This window comes from Trachurus trachurus (assembly GCF_905171665.1).
Source record: "Trachurus trachurus genome assembly, chromosome: 13".
Classification (NCBI taxonomy): domain Eukaryota; kingdom Metazoa; phylum Chordata; class Actinopteri; order Carangiformes; family Carangidae; genus Trachurus; species Trachurus trachurus.
In genome coordinates, this window is record NC_139892.1 from 33,625,438 (window position 1) to 33,644,001 (window position 18,564).

General features: G+C 42.9%; 1 protein-coding gene across 2 annotated transcripts in view; it reads right to left on the reverse strand.

The window, feature by feature from the left end:
• dscaml1 (Down syndrome cell adhesion molecule like 1) overlaps positions 1 to 18,564 on the reverse strand; it is a gene marked incomplete at its 3' end in the record, with an annotated part of 90,183 nt that overhangs the window by 12,259 nt on the left and 59,360 nt on the right. Inside the window, exons 8-20 of one of the 2 annotated variants that reach the window (XM_083984514.1) lie at positions 18,425 to 18,554; positions 16,352 to 16,630; positions 11,315 to 11,443; positions 10,975 to 11,154; positions 9,219 to 9,424; positions 8,094 to 8,190; positions 7,802 to 7,930; positions 7,401 to 7,568; positions 7,083 to 7,153; positions 6,658 to 6,898; positions 3,023 to 3,169; positions 2,755 to 2,910; positions 221 to 360 (exon numbers count right to left, since the gene is read on the reverse strand). In XM_083984514.1, coding sequence (XP_083840640.1) covers positions 221 to 360; positions 2,755 to 2,910; positions 3,023 to 3,169; positions 6,658 to 6,898; positions 7,083 to 7,153; positions 7,401 to 7,568; positions 7,802 to 7,930; positions 8,094 to 8,190; positions 9,219 to 9,424; positions 10,975 to 11,154; positions 11,315 to 11,443; positions 16,352 to 16,630; positions 18,425 to 18,554 — 2,073 coding nt within the window. Of the gene's footprint in view, positions 1 to 220; positions 361 to 2,754; positions 2,911 to 3,013; positions 3,170 to 6,657; positions 6,899 to 7,082; positions 7,154 to 7,400; positions 7,569 to 7,801; positions 7,931 to 8,093; positions 8,191 to 9,218; positions 9,425 to 10,974; positions 11,155 to 11,314; positions 11,444 to 16,351; positions 16,631 to 18,424; positions 18,555 to 18,564 lie in introns of both variants that reach the window. The other variant, XM_083984513.1, reaches the window with a different exon arrangement.

The window sequence follows — 18,564 nt, forward strand, 5'->3', positions numbered from 1 at the left end:
AGGCGTTAAAAAAAACACACAAATGCTGAAAAATGTCATAATTAAATGCATTTTCTTTTATCTTAGCATCATATATATTATATAACAGAAGCTATGTTCTGCATTTGAAAAGGATCTTGTCTCCTTCATCATCGGCCATGTTTGAATTCTCTTCTTCACCCTTTTCCCATTTCATCCAGCTCCCAATCCTGAAACTCTCTGCACCCCTCCTCTAACTCACCGGTTGGCCTGAGCCGGGGCTGGAGCAGTAGATGGTGTACTTGCGGATGATTCCATTTGGCTTGTGGGGGGGTAACCAGGACACCACGACACTGCTGGCGGAGGAGGGCACAGCTTTGATGCCAGCTGGAGGTCCGGGGTCTGAATCATAAAGGGTAGAGATGAGGGAAATAAAGGGCAGAACAGTGTGAATCAGTTAAATCTCTCTCTGTGTGTATAATACACTGACTTAACAGCATTAAAGTTGTTTTGTAGTGCTGTTGGGGAGATTTGTCCATTTGTTACCATCGTTAGATGTTAAACGATGGCAACACAGCCAACAAAAACTTGTCTTAATGGCTCAGTTGCTGGTACTCAATGCTTTGTCCTACTGTATTACAGGCAGTACAGCCTGGCTCTATTGGCTGTGTAGCTATTAGCAGCTAGTTCACACTTTGAGTATCAGTACAGTTCTTCTCCAGTCCACCAAGACAGACTTTGTAAAACCCAAAAAGCAACAGAGAGGCTAACATTAGAAAATAGAGGGTCAGTCTCAGGGGCAGTGTCTGCAAATCCTGAATCATCTCATTTAAGCTTATTAAAAAAGTGTTTACCTTCTTTCCACACTAATGCTCTAATAGTAATAACACACCTCACTGAAAAATAGCGGACTTACTGGAGAGAGCTTTTACTTTCCATTGTGTAATTTTTCTGATTTAGCTCCATTTTAAGCCAAAAGGCAAAATATTTCCTTGCATGTGACTTTGTTCCCCTGCTATTCTCAGTCCTCTGTGAAAGTAAATTGAATATTTCTGGGTTCTGAACTGTTGGTCTAAGTAATTTGGCCTACCTCTTCAAAGTAATTTGATGTCCTCTATCTCTCTTTTCCTGTAATGAGCTCCTTTTGTCCTGCACCAGTACCTAACCGTGGATCAGCCTTATTCACTATGTATCATTCTCCATACAGACAAGTCATTGTACACAATTGCTTATTCGACCAGTGACTCATTTGCATATCAAAAAGACATATATACCTACTCACAGCCATAGTTATGTCTGATTTTCAGGTAAATGAATGAATGGAATTCTATTAATATCACATTCATAGCGTATGCCAGTAATTCTGTTAAGGGGTTAATCAACCATTACTTTAAGATCAACAATAGAGTCTAATGTGTATTTCCTTGGTCTAACATTGATAATCATAAACAACTATAAGTTTAGAACATTCTGAAAATATTAGACAACATAAAGCAGTTTAAAATCAACATAAGTGTTCATGTAAACCAAACAAATCTCTTAAAAGAGACCAAACGCTGTGACCCAATGGTGTGCCACTTTCCGAACTGAATCTCTGTCCTCCTTCTCACTTATGCTTAGTGTCTACTGTCTTTGTGTGTCTGAGAGACAGAGGCAGGGAAAGGCAGGCTGAGAACTGGCTGTTTGCACAATTGCACCGCAAACACTTTTCCATATGCCACAGACAGTAGTGAGGGCAAAGAGAGGGATGAGACCGAGTGAGACAGGGAACTCTGAACGTACGTGAAGAGGTTGCCCCTGGACACAGTGTCAACCCGCATCAGGGAAAAAAGAGCTTCCTCCCCTCATAAATGCACACACTCACACACGTACGCACACACACACACACACACACTCAAAGACTATAACACAACACACATACTTGAAGAGCTATTGCAGCGAGGCCAGCTCATAAAATGGAGATATACGTAGAGAGAGAAAGAGAATAAAGGCCCTTTCTGAAATGACACTTCTTAGAATCCCTGTTCTCCCTCTCCCTCTCACTCTCACTCTCTCTCTCATTTTCTCCATCTCCAGACGCCTGCCTCCTCTCCTGCCTGGCCCCAGGGAGGGAGAGGAGAGGCGGATACAGATGTAATCCACAGCCCGCCAGTGTAAGCACAAAATTAATTCTCTCTAAGCCACAAAGAATTAATCCCTCTCCTTGTGCTGGGTGCTGAGCTAGACTTGCACACAAACAATAGCACATGCACACACACATTCACACACACACACACACACACACACACACACACACACACACACACACACACACACACACACACACACACACACACACACACACACACACACACACACACACACACACACACACACACACACACACACCAAAGCTAAGACATGTACACATGCAAACACACACTTAAAAACACCCCCCCACCACCACCACCACCGACACTTCCACAAATCCGCATGCACAGACCCACACCCTTAGGCTTTTAACCACACACACACACACACACACACACACTTTTTGGCTTCTTAATTCTCATTAGCACTGGTAATAGCACATCAGAGCGCAAAGAGGTTTTAATCAGCAACCTCAGCCTTAAAAAGAGCCCCCCCACCCCCCCAACCCCCCCTCCACCACCACCACCACCCCTGGCTTGCTGCCTCCCACACACTGCAGCCCAAACCAAACCTTGGACCTGCACCAAAGATGTGGTCAAAGCGATGTTCATTGTTTGGTCACCTGTGTGTTAATACGATCTACATCTACTACTAATATGGACTCACAGTCTTCTCGAGTTTGTATATACAGGACGTTGCTGCGGACTCCGTCCCCGGCCTGGGTGTAGGCCAGCACCTGGATGCTGTAGTTGGTGAACTTCTCCAGGCCTCTGAGCTCCACCTGCTCTTTGGTGGTTGTGATGTTCTGCATTTCACCCCACTCTGAGAGACAAAAAAAAAAGAAAAAGAAAAGGAGGGATGTTTTTAGATGAAAGGACAGAGCTGTTATCAGACATGGGTGTTTGCGTTAAGATGACCGACACACTCCGCTCACCTCCGTCGGGGAAGACGGCCCAAAACACGACGCGATATCCTTTCAAAACGCCGTGCAGTGTCATTCTTGGTGGCTCGGCCCATGTGATTACTGCCTCGTCCGATGTTACGGAAATGGCTCGTATGTTCTGCGGGGGCTGGCTGGGCACTGGAGACAAAGGGAGTGAGAGAAAGAAGAGAAAAGGTCACATAAGTTATCTGAAACATGCATCTGCAGTGATCTAACTGGATGTATTTCACAGCTTAATTCAATAGAAAAGGTCTGTCCACTGAAGGATGAAAAGATTCCTTTAACCCTTTAAGCTTCAAAGATGGAGAATGACTATTCAATTATATGAATGAATGAATGAATGAATGAATGAATGAATGAATGAATGAATGAATGAATGAATGAATGAATGAATGAATGATTATTCAGACTTGTAACAATATCGTACACTATATTCTGTATTATTTTGGTCTATCTTTTCTTTGAAGTAACATGATTTTTACACTGATTTCACATTTCTTCAAATTCATATCTTTGTAAAGTGTGATCTGGCCGTCCTTCAGGACAGAAAGGATTAAATGGTTTCTATTTATCTTTTATGTAGCTTTAACATTGGGAAAAAATATCTTCACTATCATATACTGTACTCATGAGTGAGCTTTTAATTGAAGCTAAGTAAATGAAATATTTAAATCCAAGACTACATACTGTAACTACCATGGAGACTACTACATAAAGGCTTCACAGTTCTAACAAAATATACACAAATGTACAATATTTAGCCTGAAATATTTGGTATCCATGATTTTTCTGGTCTCTGCTACAGTCTAAATTAGTTTGTGGCAAACTCAGAGCATGAGTTTGCACCGACTGGCTCAAAGCCTGGGGTTTAAGAGAATTGTATTTGTGAAAATTTAGATGATTTTTTTTTTAAATTAATGCAAAGGCTGACACTGTCTCCAAATAAGAACAGTTTAGACCAGCTAATTAATAAATAATTAATCAAACAAACCTTTGCTCAAACCCTAAAAGGCATTTCCATATCAAACCTGAAGTGAGTAAACAGGCTAGTGATAGATAAAAAGCCCGTGACATGCATCCAGCCTGGTGTATAGGAGCAGCTCTACAACCACCGTCTCTCTGTCTCTGTACAAGCCTCCCTCTGTCCCCAACAGCCCAGGTGTCTCTTCTGTTGGCTACCGCTGACCATTAGTCTTTCAGGCTAATGAATAACACACACTGTTGAAGATGAACAGAAGTCAACTTGTGAGAGAAGGAGGAGCAGGAAGAGAGGAAGAGAGCCGACTGAAAGACAGGGAGCAATGAAAGAGAGGGATTGGGCCAAGTCCACCAGGGAATTTCTCTGCAGCTGGTGAAGGGAGAGGAGGTGGGGAGCAGGACGGAGGAAGGGAGGGAGAGGAGAAAGGAGGATTAGAAAATCGGGGTTTTGCATGAATAAACCTTTAGGCTCTGAGCTTAAATAATGAGAAGGCATCAAAACACAGGCCAGTTCCTCCCTTCATAGTCACACCTTTACCAGAGGAGTAATAAGAACTGAGAGAGGCTGTGAACAAAAAGGTGCCTCCAAATTGTCCGTATTGGGGTTTATGTAGGATTAAACAGATGAAGGGAAAAAGAAGAAAGTTTACTAAATCAGTGGCTGCTGATGTATAAAAGAACCTTACATAAATAAGTCCATAAGTTTGCAGGGGAAAAAAAAAAAAGATGGGAATACAGGAACATAATGAAAGGCAGTTTTTGGACTGGGGCTACAGAGAGGAGGAGATGGGGGTGAGGGGCAGAGGAAGAAGGGAGGAAGGGAGGAAGAGAGTTAAAAGCAAGGGGAGCAAGGGAAGGGCAGAAAAAGATGAAAAGAGGGAGCAGAGAGACAATGCGCTCAGCTGTGGATAATTACAGCAGGAAGCTAGCAGAGGGAACAAGAGAGAGAGAGATGGACAGAGAGACAAGCTAATTATAATTATTTTTAGTATGCTTGTTATTATCACTATTATCATAATGGCCATCAATATCACTGTCGCCACGGTGACAGCCACAGGGAAGAATTGGAGGGCTCTGTCTGCTCTGGACCAATGGAGCTCAGCCAACTGTTCACTGGGTGGACAAGTATGTATGTGACGTGTGTGTTTGTGTTTGTGCTTTGTGTGTGTGTGTTTGTATTTGTATTTGTTTGTGAAGGGGGAACTCAGGCAAATGTGGATGACGTATGAGAGAGACTGAGAAAGATGGCATGTATTGGAAAAAATTGTTTGGATGTAGCGGCATACAGATTAATTGTTCGTTTTTTTCTAACTGCAGCTCAATAATAAAGAATAGAGAGAAAAGGTTGAGGTACAAGAAGTACAAAACTTACAAGGTCTTCTTGAGAGAAGGGATCTTTCTGTGTTATTTTTTTGTTGTTGGTTTTTGATAACGGCTGTCAACTTGTTGTGTATTTCTTCTGCTCCTCAGAGACCAAAAGTCAATTAATGCGGCTTACTCAGAAAATACTGCTTTGTGAAAATGAATAAAAGGGAAAAAAAATCCTCTTGATTAGTAAATTAAAGCCACTTTAAAGATATCTGTTCCAAAAACAACCTGAAGCCCAATGGTCCATTGTCCTGCTGTTTTACTTCTACACCTACCCTGCAAATGTCTGGTTTTATTTTATGTGATCACTTGCAAAATGCAAATATTGTCAAAAACATTTCCCCTTTTGCAATGCAAAATATGCATCTAGAAGATGACTTGTATCAATACTTGCACCAAGGAGGTGGTGGATGTCCCATTAGTCGGGTCTGTTAGTTAATAAAATTCCTCTTAATTTCTTTGCATGTTTGTAAATTTAAGTTAAGTTTGGATGTATCTGGGTCATGTTTTGTGTCCAAAAATGTTTTTCTTTTGATTGTTAGTCTGGGAGTTGTTCAGCCTGAATGAAAGATATCTGATGATCCTCTCTAATTAAGTGCATTTTCTTGCTCACAACCAGATGCAGTGAAAACAAATCTAAATGTAGGAACTCTGCGGTCTGAGAAGGGGTTTTGTTGCTTTTTTTTCAGTTCATTCATTCACTCGTGCATTTGCTCACTCAAGATTTAGCCCATCTGCCCCCTAGCCATCAGGATGCGTGGCAAGACCTCCACAAGTCTCATTGCACATGGATCACCCAATATGTACTGTGATCACCCAATGATCACAGTACACATTCAGCTCTGTTGAATGTGTACTGTGTCTATGAGACTATGTCTTTGAGAAAAAGAGAAAAAAAACAAACGTTTTGGTTCCTCCAGCCAACATTCATTCTTGTTGAGAGAATAGAGAGAAAGTAGTAATTTTAGGTTACAAAGCATGGCATGATTTGACACAGATCAGACAGAGAAGAAGGAAAAAGAACAATGGCAACTGAAAAAAAGTGCAGAAACTGTGAATCAAAGCCAAAGCAGACAGAGGGTGATATTTCACAGGGCTGACAGTTTACTCTTCCACTGTAGCTATATAACGAACCCTGCTGTTTAACCTACTGACCTTATTGCGGCTGCTGATCGCTTGAATAGTACAGATTTGTTCTCATACTGTACACAGACAAAGAGGCAAAAAAAAATCTCATGCTCATATATTGAGCTATAAGCTATGTGTATGTTGACCCTCACCATCCTCCAGTGTTGTAGCATTGATCTCTGAGCTAGACGGCCCTGTGCCCGCTCTGTTGAAGGCCTGGACAACCACTCCATACTGGGCAAACTTCTTCAGGTTGTCCAGCGTGTAGACCTCGCTGTCACCAGTGGCCTTCATCTCCACAATGCTGTACTGGCCGTTACTGCCCGGGCTGTTCTCCCTGTAACCGATCTGGTAACCCCGGATCACGCCGTTCTGCAGCTCTTTCCTGGGAGCCTAATGGATGAAATAAAGAAAGGCAATACTCACATCAGACCCATCTATTTATAGTCATACCAGCCGCAATGACTGGGTCACCAATATAATCAGGACAGAAATATATTAGGTTACTTTGCAAGCAGCAAAACAGGATTAAGTGATTTACATTCAGAAGGCAAGTAGTTCTAGTCTAATGCTTTACCTTCCAGGTGACCCTGATGCTCTGAGAGGTCACAGGCTGCAGGATGACTTCCATGGGAGGACCATCAGGCTCTGCAGAGACAGAGACAAAAGGGTGTTGAAGGAATATTCTGTGGCATTCGCGTTTGACGTCTCATTATCCTCGACTATTCTCGTCCACAGTTTTCAGTGAAGTTTCTTCTCTCAGTTTCTCTCGAACAGACTTTAATACAGAATGCTTATTCAAGGACGGATGTCAGTGTCGTCACAGATGCAGAGCGCTAAGTGCTGAATCACTCACATTTACATTGATAGAAAGCAGTGCTCTCAAGATACTTACGTGCTTCTTCAGTGCTGATGGTGAGCTCCTTGCTGGCCTCGCTCTTTCCTATTGAATTGTAGGAGTACATGCGGATGCTGTAGACGGAGGCAGGGTGAAGGTCCACTATGTTGGCCTGGTTGTTGGTGGGGGAGATGTTTCGAGTGGCATGCTTCAGCTCCCAGGTATCTGAATAGTAGAATAGATATATGAAGTCCTATTTTTTCACTCTAATTTTCCTATGAAATACAGTAGAATTATTCAGAAATGTAGGATTTTGTATTTTGACAGTCCATCACATTCCTGTAGTGCTTAAAAAAAAAGAAGAAAAGAAGCAGCAATGGCTTTGCTTTTTTATTCCACTGTTGGATTCACTTTCTATCTTCCTTTGTAGTAAACTGAGGAATGCACTGTTCACTTACCTGTCTTGTTCTTATACTCAATATCGTAGGACGTAATGACACTGTTTCCATCAAATCTCTGTGTCCAGCGCAGATTCATACTACGATCCTTCACTTCTCGCACCTCCAGCTCTGGAGGGTCTGGGGGCTCTGAGGATTTAAAAGAGAGTTAGTTAGTGAGGGGATAAAGGCGGAGAAGGCAGCAGCAATAGAGACAACTTTGGATGGCAGGAGTGATGAGTGGGTTTGTTCAGCTCTTAGTAGTATGAAGAGGAGACGATACAGGTACATGAATTCGTGCAGGAATGGTTACCTTGCACAGTGAGCTGGATAAGGCCTCGTCCTTCTCCGTATGAGTTGATGGCATGACAGGAGAAGAAGACTGAATCCTCACGCTCCGCTGGCTTTAGCTGTAGGGAGAAAGGTAGAAAGAGAAATGTCAGAGAGACAAACAGCTCTATCTTTGTACAGGCAAAATGTGTGAAATACAGCTTTGTGATGGGGAGGTGTTTTTGCACACTACATTAATAAGAAAGGTGGAGTGTCCAGATTCCCTTTTTTTACACCATTTTTTCACAGACACGCTTGAAAAATATCAAAAGTGAACTTTACCCAACACAGCTACTCTACACGCTATTTTTTCACCAAGCTCAGTCCGGACGTACTGTATATCTAAATATTCTTTCTGATTATGCTGATTACACCAGTGGGAAATTTTGAGTACGACTCTTATCAATCATGATTAACTACCTACAGGTATACACTTATTCGAAAGTTCCAAGTGATGAGTTCCTTTATTTTGTGAAAGGGGCACATTAGAAATGAAAATTTTTGCCGGTGTTACCGTGATTAAAATGTCGTGCAAAATACACACACAAGCCCTGTGCTCAGTTGCTTTGCATGTGAGATGATGGCATCCTCGGAACTCATTGGACACAGTCGATTCATTACATGATGTTCTCTTTACATCACAAAGCTCCTTCAGTTCAGTGCCACTCATTCCCTGTGGGTCAGCTGTATGGACTGTTGCCATTTTCCCATGATTTTGGCCGATTTATCACCTGAAGTATCTCTGAAGTATGTTCCAATAGCAGTAGAGATGTTGGATGTGGCTGCCATGAATCATAACATGATGTGTTTTTAATATGTCCAGAAACATGGATTTAATTGAAAAAGAGATATCATCTTTTCTTGTCATCATATTTTTGGACATTGTGTTGCATGGATTATCAAATGTTCAGGACAGGGGGAGGCACACGGATTTTCAGCAGTTATTAGAACGGATGTGATTGGCCATGATTGATTACAGCTCTTTCACGACTGATGTTTCGATACTGAAGTTAACCAAACAACACCAGAGTGTAAAAGTTGCAGTCACAGACTCTCTGCTGTCAAGTCTGAACAACTACGTGCTCTACCGCATATAATCGTTTGTTACCTTGAGCGTAGACAACACCTCGTCAGTCTTCTCATTGGGACTGGTGGTAATGGAGTACCGGGGGTTGCGGTCAGGGTCAATGACCGTGTCACCTCTTTCCCAGCGGATGATGATGGGCCATTCTCCCCTGGCTGTGCAGTTCAACTCCTTCATGTGCCCCTTCTTTGCCATGGTGGTGTTGGGATGACTGGTGATCATCGCAGGGACTGAAAGGAGAAAGGAAATGGAGTGTGAGATGAGGGGGAATGGGAGGACAAATGAGGAGAAGCGTGGAGAAATGGTGACAGTAAACAGATTGATGAGAGGGATATTAAATGACAGAGGCAGATAACAGAGGGACAAGGGGGGGGCGGAAAAGAAAGAAGCGGATAATAAGAAAGGTTTAAGTGAAGAGAGAGAACCAAGGGAAAGAGCGCAGAGGAGGAGAGGGGTAGGACGGCCAGCAGTTAAAAAGGTGGAGTTCGGAGTAGCCAAGTTCCATTGCAGTGGAGTAATGAAGAGCTATGGTCAATGAGGTAAAGTCAATAAACCTCCTCTCTCATTCTCCAATAGTTAACGCTGGGGTCTAGGTGAATGAAGAGGCAAAAACGATACACTCTACCTTTCGTGTACACTCCTTACACAAAATCACTTACACACTCAATCTTCTGTGGCAAACACACACACACACACACACACACACACGCAAATGCACGCACACACACACAATATCGATCTGAGGAGGGTTCTGCTGTTTTGTTTTCATCACTTATTCATCTCACCCTCCCTCTCTTCCTCCCTCTCTGCTGAGCGAAACAGACAGAATTGAGGGAAGCAGAGGAGAGGAACGGTTCAATCAATAACACTAACACCAGGAGGAGAGGGAGAGAGAGAGAGAGAGAGAGAGAGAGCGACAGAGAAAGAGAGAGAGAGCGAGGCAGCCCTGTGATAGAAGAACATGGTGAAACTAGTAGATGTATTTATGTGCTCTTGGTTATACGTACAGTATGTGTCTGAGAGAGCAAGAGGCAAAAGGTGCCAGAAATGTAATGTTAACTTAGTTGTGTGTAAATTGTTATGCAAGGTCAGTGTACGACACGCTAAAAAGTCACATGACATCACAAAATACCCTGCTTGATGTTGACAATCTGTGTGTGTGTGTGTGTGTATGCATGTACATTTTCCCTATTCATTTTTCTCTATGTTGCTCTTCTTTAATGTTTTGCTCTTATGTCCATGGTCACCTTTGCTCCACCAATTTATCACTGAGCATCTATGTGTGTCTGTGTGTGTTCCTGTCCACAGAGCACAGGGAGAGTAGTGCGAGCTGGCTCATTGGTTTGACAGAGTTAGTGAGAGTGTGTGTGTGTGTGTGTGTACAAAGACTGATAAATCAGGAGCACTGGAGCATGGTAGATGGCCTCACTGCAGTCATCTACTGTGAAAAAGTCATACTCCGATACGAATGATAGAATGATAGATAGATAGATAGATAGATAGATAGATAGATAGATAGATAGATAGATAGATAGATAGATAGATAGATAGATAGATAGATAGATAGATAGATAGATAGATAGATAGATAGATAGATAGATAGATACATAGATAGATAGATAGATACATAGATACATAGATACATAGATAGATACATAGATAGATAGATATAACCTACCAAAATACTACAGGATAAAATAGCCTTTATAAGTAAAAGTGAATAAAAATATATTAGATTTATATAATATCTATTAGCCTGACTGTGTGTTAGCATACTCACTCTTAACAGTGAGAACCATGCTCTTGCTGATGTCGGAGCCCACCCCGTTGGAGGCCTGACAGAGGTAGAAGCCACGATCCTCTTCCAGGACATGTCTGATCAGCAGAGAGCCATTAGTCATGATCTGGATGCGGCCTGTCAGAGGTACAGGATGGTACTGCTGTGGGTTCCCAATACCCGCTGGGCAGAAAGACAGAGACAGCAACAGGAACAGGTGATTATGTTATAGTTACAATAGCAGACAATTTACTTTGGACAGTTTGGACCTATGACTGTGGACAAAGAAAAGCTGACAGATGCATCACAGTATAGAAAAAAGAATGAAAGATGGGTCCTGTACCTAGGGTCCCTTTGGCATGCTTCCACATGACCTTGGGAGGAGGGTATCCATCAACAGAACAGTTTAGGATCCCTGCCTTCCCATAGATCCCATCCTGGTTGTTGGGCTGCACCACAAACCGAGGAGGCACTAGAAGAGGAGCAAAGGAGAAGTGAATGAAAAGACAAAAAAATAAACACCTTACAGTACATATTAAATCTTTCCTGAGTGGCCCATAAACAGCTTGTCTGTCAATACATTACCACTGGCACAGCTGAACCACATAAGTGAAACATTAGAGACCAGACTTTGGTCTGCTGGGGCAGAAGATGAATTCAGATTGCTTTTGTACTAGACCACTTAGTGTGGGGGCGGGGGGCAAAAACACACAGCTTATTGGTCCCTTTGTCTGTGAATGTCTGTGACTGACTGACTGACTCAACTGAAAGTTGAATTTCACCATTGGTCACCCATATGCAACACAACTACCCAGGGCCGGCCCCTGGCATAAACACTATGCGGTTGTTTAGGGCCACAGCCGTTAGGTGGGGGGCCACATGATCAGAAAGGTACCGGGGTTCATTCAAGTCATTTAAACAACCTGAGGTCTGCACGTGCACGCTATGAGCTTTAGTATATGTAATTTGAAGTCAATATTCAGCTTCTTTTATCTCACATTTGAGACATTTGGTGAAAATAGAAGGCAGAATGACAACATTTGTGCTCAAAAAACAATCTTACAAAATTTCATTTTAGACTTGTTTTCTACACTCATATATATTTCTGTATTCATATCCTATTTCAAGCACCAAAACAGTTCATTCTCATGACTGAAGGAATGTTTTCACAAGGGATTTGAAATTTTTCAAAAAGCAGACCTCAAATTTCTTTTTGGCCTAAATTATTTCTTTATATAGTGTTCTAGGGTGTTCTAGTGTGCTTACAGCGGAGGTTCTAATATTTAGACATAAAACACTTGAGTATTGTTACATCTGCAAGTATCTTAAAAAGATCAATTTAAGAAAATATGTAAAAGTCGAGAAAATGGCCTCAAACCTCAGAGGGCATAAACACGTCTGTATTCAGTTTTAAACAGTGATTTGGTGTTTGCGCTTAGAGTGGGCCACAGTGCAACCACTTTCTACTGAAGGGGCATTTATAACCGGCAGTGTTACTGATGTTAGTGTTCAGGAGGGTTGTTCCATCTCCACACAGGATGTTTGGAGCTTTGATTGACCACCAGTTTCTTGGTCGCCTTTCTTTCCAAGGCCTTTTTCCCTGATTACTCTCAATTTCTGACTGATTGGGAGGCCAGCTTTAAGTATAGTCCTGGCTGTTCCAAAACTTCTTCTATTAGAAAAGTATGAAAGCCACAGGGCAATCGGGAACTTTTAGTGCAGCAGATTCTTTTGTAGTTTTCCCCAGATCTGTGCTTAGATACTGTACAATCCTGACTCTCAGCTTTACAGGAAGTTCCCCCATGGCTTGGTCTGATATGCATTGTCGGCTGTGAGACCAGACAAGACTATGCCTTTCAAAATAATAATGCCCAGTCAATTACATTTACGACAGGTGGACTAGAAACATCTCAAAGATAATCATTTATTTTCCTATGAGAATGCAACATGAAAAAATATGGGAGGAAATTAAATAGGCTTTCTGTGGACACCAATCATGCATGACATTATGACCACCTGCTTAATATTGTGTTGGTCCCTGTTGCTGCCAAATACACAGCAAACTGTGATGCACTGTGTATTGTGACAGCTTTCTATCAGAACCAGAATGAACTTCTTCAGCAGTTTGAGCAACAGTAGCTGGTCAGTTGGGTGGGACCACACAGGCCGGCCTTCTCTCTCCATGTGTATCAATGAGCCTCGGCCTTGACCTATGACCCTGTGGCCGGTTCACCACTGTTCCTTCCTTGGACACTTTTTTAAAAAATATTTTTTGGGCTTTTATCGATAGCACAGTTGAGAGAGAGACAGGAAATGGGGAGGCAGAGATGGGGGAATGACATGCAGGAAAGGGCTGCCCGATGTGGGATTCAAACTGGGGCCGCCTGCAGTGAGGACTGTAGCCTCTACATGGGGCGGCAGCTTCCTTGGAGACCTTTGATAGATCCTGACCACTGCAGACCAGGAAGAACCCACAGGAGCTGCAATTTTTCAGATGCTCTGACCCAGTTGTCTATAGCCATCACAGTTTAGTCTCCGATTTCTCCCTGTTAAAAGGGTTTTCCATGGAGTTTTTCCTCAGTCGATGTGAGGGTCTAAGGACAGAGGATGTTGTTACGATGCCATGTAAAGCCCTTTGAGACAAACTCTTTGTAAAAACGGGCTATACAAATAAAATTGCCTTGCCTTGCCATTGCCTAGTCCTTTGTCAAACTGGCTCAAATTCTTACACTTTCCCATTTTTCCTGCTTCTAACACATCAGCTTAAAGGACAAAATGTTCACTTGCTGCCTAATATACTATATCCCACCCACTAACAGGTGCCATTAAGTGTTCTTCAGTGTTATTCCCTTCACCTGTGGTGATAATGTCATTCTTGATCGGCGTATGTGTGTTTGCTGGGGTCTCAAGTACAGTGCACCTGATCAGCTTTCACATAAGTGGCGCCTTCCTTACTGTATGTCAAAACTGTCTGACTGACTGTAATCAAATATATATATACGTAGGCTGCCTGTATATATATAGATGTACCGTACCTGCTTGTTGACAACATTATGACAGTTGTAATGGTCGCTGGGTATCTGAGCTTTTTTGCTGCCAGGAAAATGTTGTCAAAGTGTAGACCAACCTATACAAGAGCATTTATCTATGGACCTATACTCACAAGCTGTACTTTTAAATCACTGAGGCAGTGAGGCTTCAGGCACTTTAAAGAAACACACAATACATCTGGGAAAGCTTTTACTTTAAATGTAGATAAGGTGTTTCATTTTAAACAAAAAGGAGCAACAATAACCAGTAAAAATGGATTGAAATGTGGTACATGCAACAATTATCAAATAATCAATGCAATCTACCTCTATTAAATATATACTGGTTGTCCCACCCACAACCGTCCTGGATTCTAAGTGATAAGGCTAATAAGGTAATTTTTATTAGCTCCTGTAAATGAATGGGGGCACATCTGCTCCAGACACATCACTGAGGCCTAGGAGAGAGTCTTAGTAACATTCAGCAGCCCACCTTGCTTGTTGAGATCCGTCATTGATACAGTGTGACACCATCATTGTCAACTTCTGCAGATTTTGCAGTTCTGGTCAAGGGGGCAGTTGTCAGTCTGAGAAGTGAAGCTCACTTCCGCGTTCAAAAAACTGCAATCCCCTCGGCTGCCTCTGGGGGCTGGTGTCAGAAGGGAGCATTCTCCATAGACCCCCATGTTAAAATCGCCGATTTTACATCCTCAATAAACATGATCAAAGCCTGGTGTCAGAACGTTTTTTGGTCTCAATCGATAGTTTCTACCCCCGCACACACTCTGAGGGGGGTGAATTTTTTTTTAACTCTACCGTTGTACTGTTATTAGGTTAAAACTCTGGCCAATTAGGGCGCGGAAACGTTTGGTGACAGGTCCGAGCAGCTCCGTGGACAGCTGCTTCGAGGCCAGTGGGCGGGTTCTCGGCCGGTAAATCCAACATGGCGCTGTTCAGGCCGCCGTATTTGAGTCACAAAAACGACTCCCCAAAACCAATGGGTGACGTCCGTGCTACGTCCATTCTTTTTACAGTCTATCTATGGTTCTGGTACATATTCGAGGCATAGTTCTGGGTTCTCAGTGGTTGAAGAAACTGGTGGAGGATCAATCTTCTTTGGCTCATATGAACTTGTCTTTCTACTTTGACTGGGCCCAGCCTTCTCCACTTAAAGCCTTAATGGCTGCTTAAGGCTGGTTTCAGTCTTATTCGACCTCTTGGTTTAAACTTAAATGTGCATAGGAATGTGCATAAGACAAGTAGACTACAGCAACAGCAACTATTTCTGAGCGCTCTAGAGGAGCTATGGTGTGAACAGAAAGTTCTCAGTCCTCTTTTAAGTGAACTCTCAATGTGAACTCAAAAAGAACTGAGTCCCTTATCTGTCAGTCAACTTTTTGGCCAACTCTGAGACAACAGAGGTTGGCTCTTTTGAAAAGCACTAGATGTGGAAAAAATATAATATTCTGTCTACCCAAACTTTCCCAGAGACTGATCATTTTACAAGTGCATAGTATTAGTCTTTAACCTTTGTGTTTGGTGATTTAGTAATACAACCTTGTGGTAACAAAATCTGGATTTTAGCGGACTCAGAGCAGCAGCTTGGAAATGACCTGGAAGCCGCTGCTGGTAAACATGTAGTCTTAACATGCTTCAGTCAAACTTACTCCAATGTCCGATACACAAGAACAGCTTTGTTGGAAATCAATATGGTATAGACAAAAATATTTTCCCTCTGGGGTTCAATAAAGTAATTCTGATTTTCAGATATGCAAACAGAGAGCATGAAAGAAGCAAATGGATAAAGAGCTGAAACTGGCTGAGACTAGGCAGAATGCAGCGATGCCAGGTGCTTACAGTGGTTACACAACCGTTTTCAGTTCGCTTATATTGATTCTGCAGTCCAGTCATATACTTGGTTTTGACCTAGTCTTGTTTGTAAAGAAAAAGTTTGACAAACTGGTTGTTGCATCATCTAAAATATGAGAGTTTTACTGTGCAAGGAGAGGCTAGTGAAAGATGCCATTTGGTTGCATAATGGGAAAGATTGTGTTTTTGCAATGTAACGCACACCAAGTCAAGTCAAGTCAAGTCAGCATTTATTTGTATAGCACATTTAAAACGACAGCAGTCGACCAAAGTGCTGCACATAGGAGGGACCAAGGACCACCAAGGACGAAAGGGACGGTCATACTATGAGCTTCTGCTGCTTTGTTTTCAACCATACGTTATTGAAGAGCAATACTAAATCACTTTCTTTAAAACTAACCCATTTCCTTTCTCCTTCAACCTTTTCTGAATATCACTTTCATATTTGCTTCACTCACTTCTCACACTCCTTTTTTTCTTACCTGTAACTGTGAGTTGTCTCTCTGTGCTGACAGTGGCAGCGTCATTGCTGGCAATGCAGGTGTAGTTGCCGTTGTGTTTGAGCGACACCTTGGATATCTGGAGGGAGCTCATGAACTCTTTAGTGTCGATGGTGATGCCTGAAGAGGCCACGATCTCTTGCCCGTCTTTGCGCCACGTGATGCGGATGGGCATGTCTCCGGACGACACCACGCAGGCAATGTACATCAATTTACCAATGGAAGTCGGCGGAAAGTCAAATGGCTGGATCAGTGGAGGAACTGAGGGAGGTATAGAGGGAGAGGTGAAGGAAGAAGACAGATAGAGTGTAAGATGTATGGGGAGGTAGGAAGGGTAAATAGAAATGTAGGTGAGTAAAAGTAATAGACAGGAAAATAGTGCAATGACATGAAAGAAGATAGAAGAGGCAGATCAAGTCAAGGAAATATAAGATGATAAGGAAAGTGGAGGAGAAAAAGGCAAGGACAGGCAACAGGGTGAAATAAAGGGTAGATAGAGAGAAGACGGAATGAGGCAAAGAGGGAATGGAAATAAAGAAAAAAAGATGAATGAAAACAGTCACAGGGTTGTTTAAATGAGTGGGGTGAGTGAGAGGTGAAGATGGAGATTTGAGGCAGATATGAATAAGTGAAGGATAGAGAAAAGAGAGGGAGTCAGATGTGAAGACAGGAAGAATATGGGAAGACACACAGATTTGAAGATTCGGGGGCATCGAGAGGACATGGGTTGGGAGAGTGAGTGATGTAAAGAGAGAAGAGGTGGAGTTAGAAAGAAACAGAGGAGAGAGGCAAAAAGGGAGAGTTAGATTATTTTTTGAAGGGCATGGTTCAGAATGTGTCATTTCCACCTGGCAGACTGATTGGGAAACTATACCGGTCTGTTTGATTATAGGCGCTGATAAACCTCCTGTCTCTCCCCTATAAGCCTGGACCCACACCGCCACAGCCAGGCCTGCTACCCCACTACCCACTCTGCAGCCGCCGGTGCCCCCTACCAACCCCTTCCACTCCACCCCACACTGCCCTGCTAAAGCCAGCCCATAATAGCTGCTCTAATTAGAGCCCCATCCACGGGGGGGGGGGGGGGAGAACAGCGTTGCCATGGAGACCAGCAGAGGTGATGGCGGTGGCTTGGAGTGCAGGAAGAGGGAAGGGAGACGGTGGTGGCGGCGGCGGCGGCGGTGGTGGTGGCGGTGGTGGTGGTGGTGGGGGGGGGCATCTGAGACATCTGGGGGATTTAATCTGGGCCTCGTTAAAATCCATCTAATTAAATCAGAGACATGACGAGCACACATTCATACAAGCACATACCTACACCCACACATCCAGCAAATGCACGTATGCGACCACCCGAGCACCGCACATTTCACACATCTACCAATGTTAAACCAAAACACACACACACACAACCCACAATCACACTCGACAACTTTCTAAAACAAACATGTCATGGTATCACCGCAGAGAGCAGAGCGAAATAACATACAGGGCGACATGTGGAACATACACACACACACTTGCATAGACACACACATTGTTTGCCATTAACACATACCGTACATGTATATGTATGTGGCATACACACACCTTATACAATAGCACTCCTGCTCTACGTAATTGCTGAGTGGTTGAGAGACCCTAGGCCACTCCGCCCCTTAATCAGGGATTATTAGAGGCAATGCATACAGCTTTCTTCTTTCCTCTCCCTCTGTTACACTCACACCCTCCTGCTCCAAACCAGCCTTACTCACTCTCCATCCCTCTTACAATGACTCACATCCACATTCATAATTTTTTCCACACAGCCTTACACGACACAGTAACACAAGCTGGATTTAACTACAGTCTTCTATCATTTTTAATGCAGGATATTCACCTGATTAAACAAATCGTAAACACAAATAGGCATACGATGTACACCTACACACACGCAATCTTATGTCTGCTCATGTATAATGTTTGTTTCTAAAGATATTAATGTGGCTTTTAATGGCAGAAAATGAAATCAATAAAATTGTGTGAAACACTGGAACAAACTTTAGCCCTGCAACTGACCTTTGACAGTGACATAAACAGTCTGTGTGATGAACAGCTGTGGCTGGATGAGCACGCTGCAGACGTAGGCTCCCTCGTCCATTCCCTTCTGCACATCGCTGAGCTTCAGAGTCCCATTCTCATACACCACCTGAACAGAC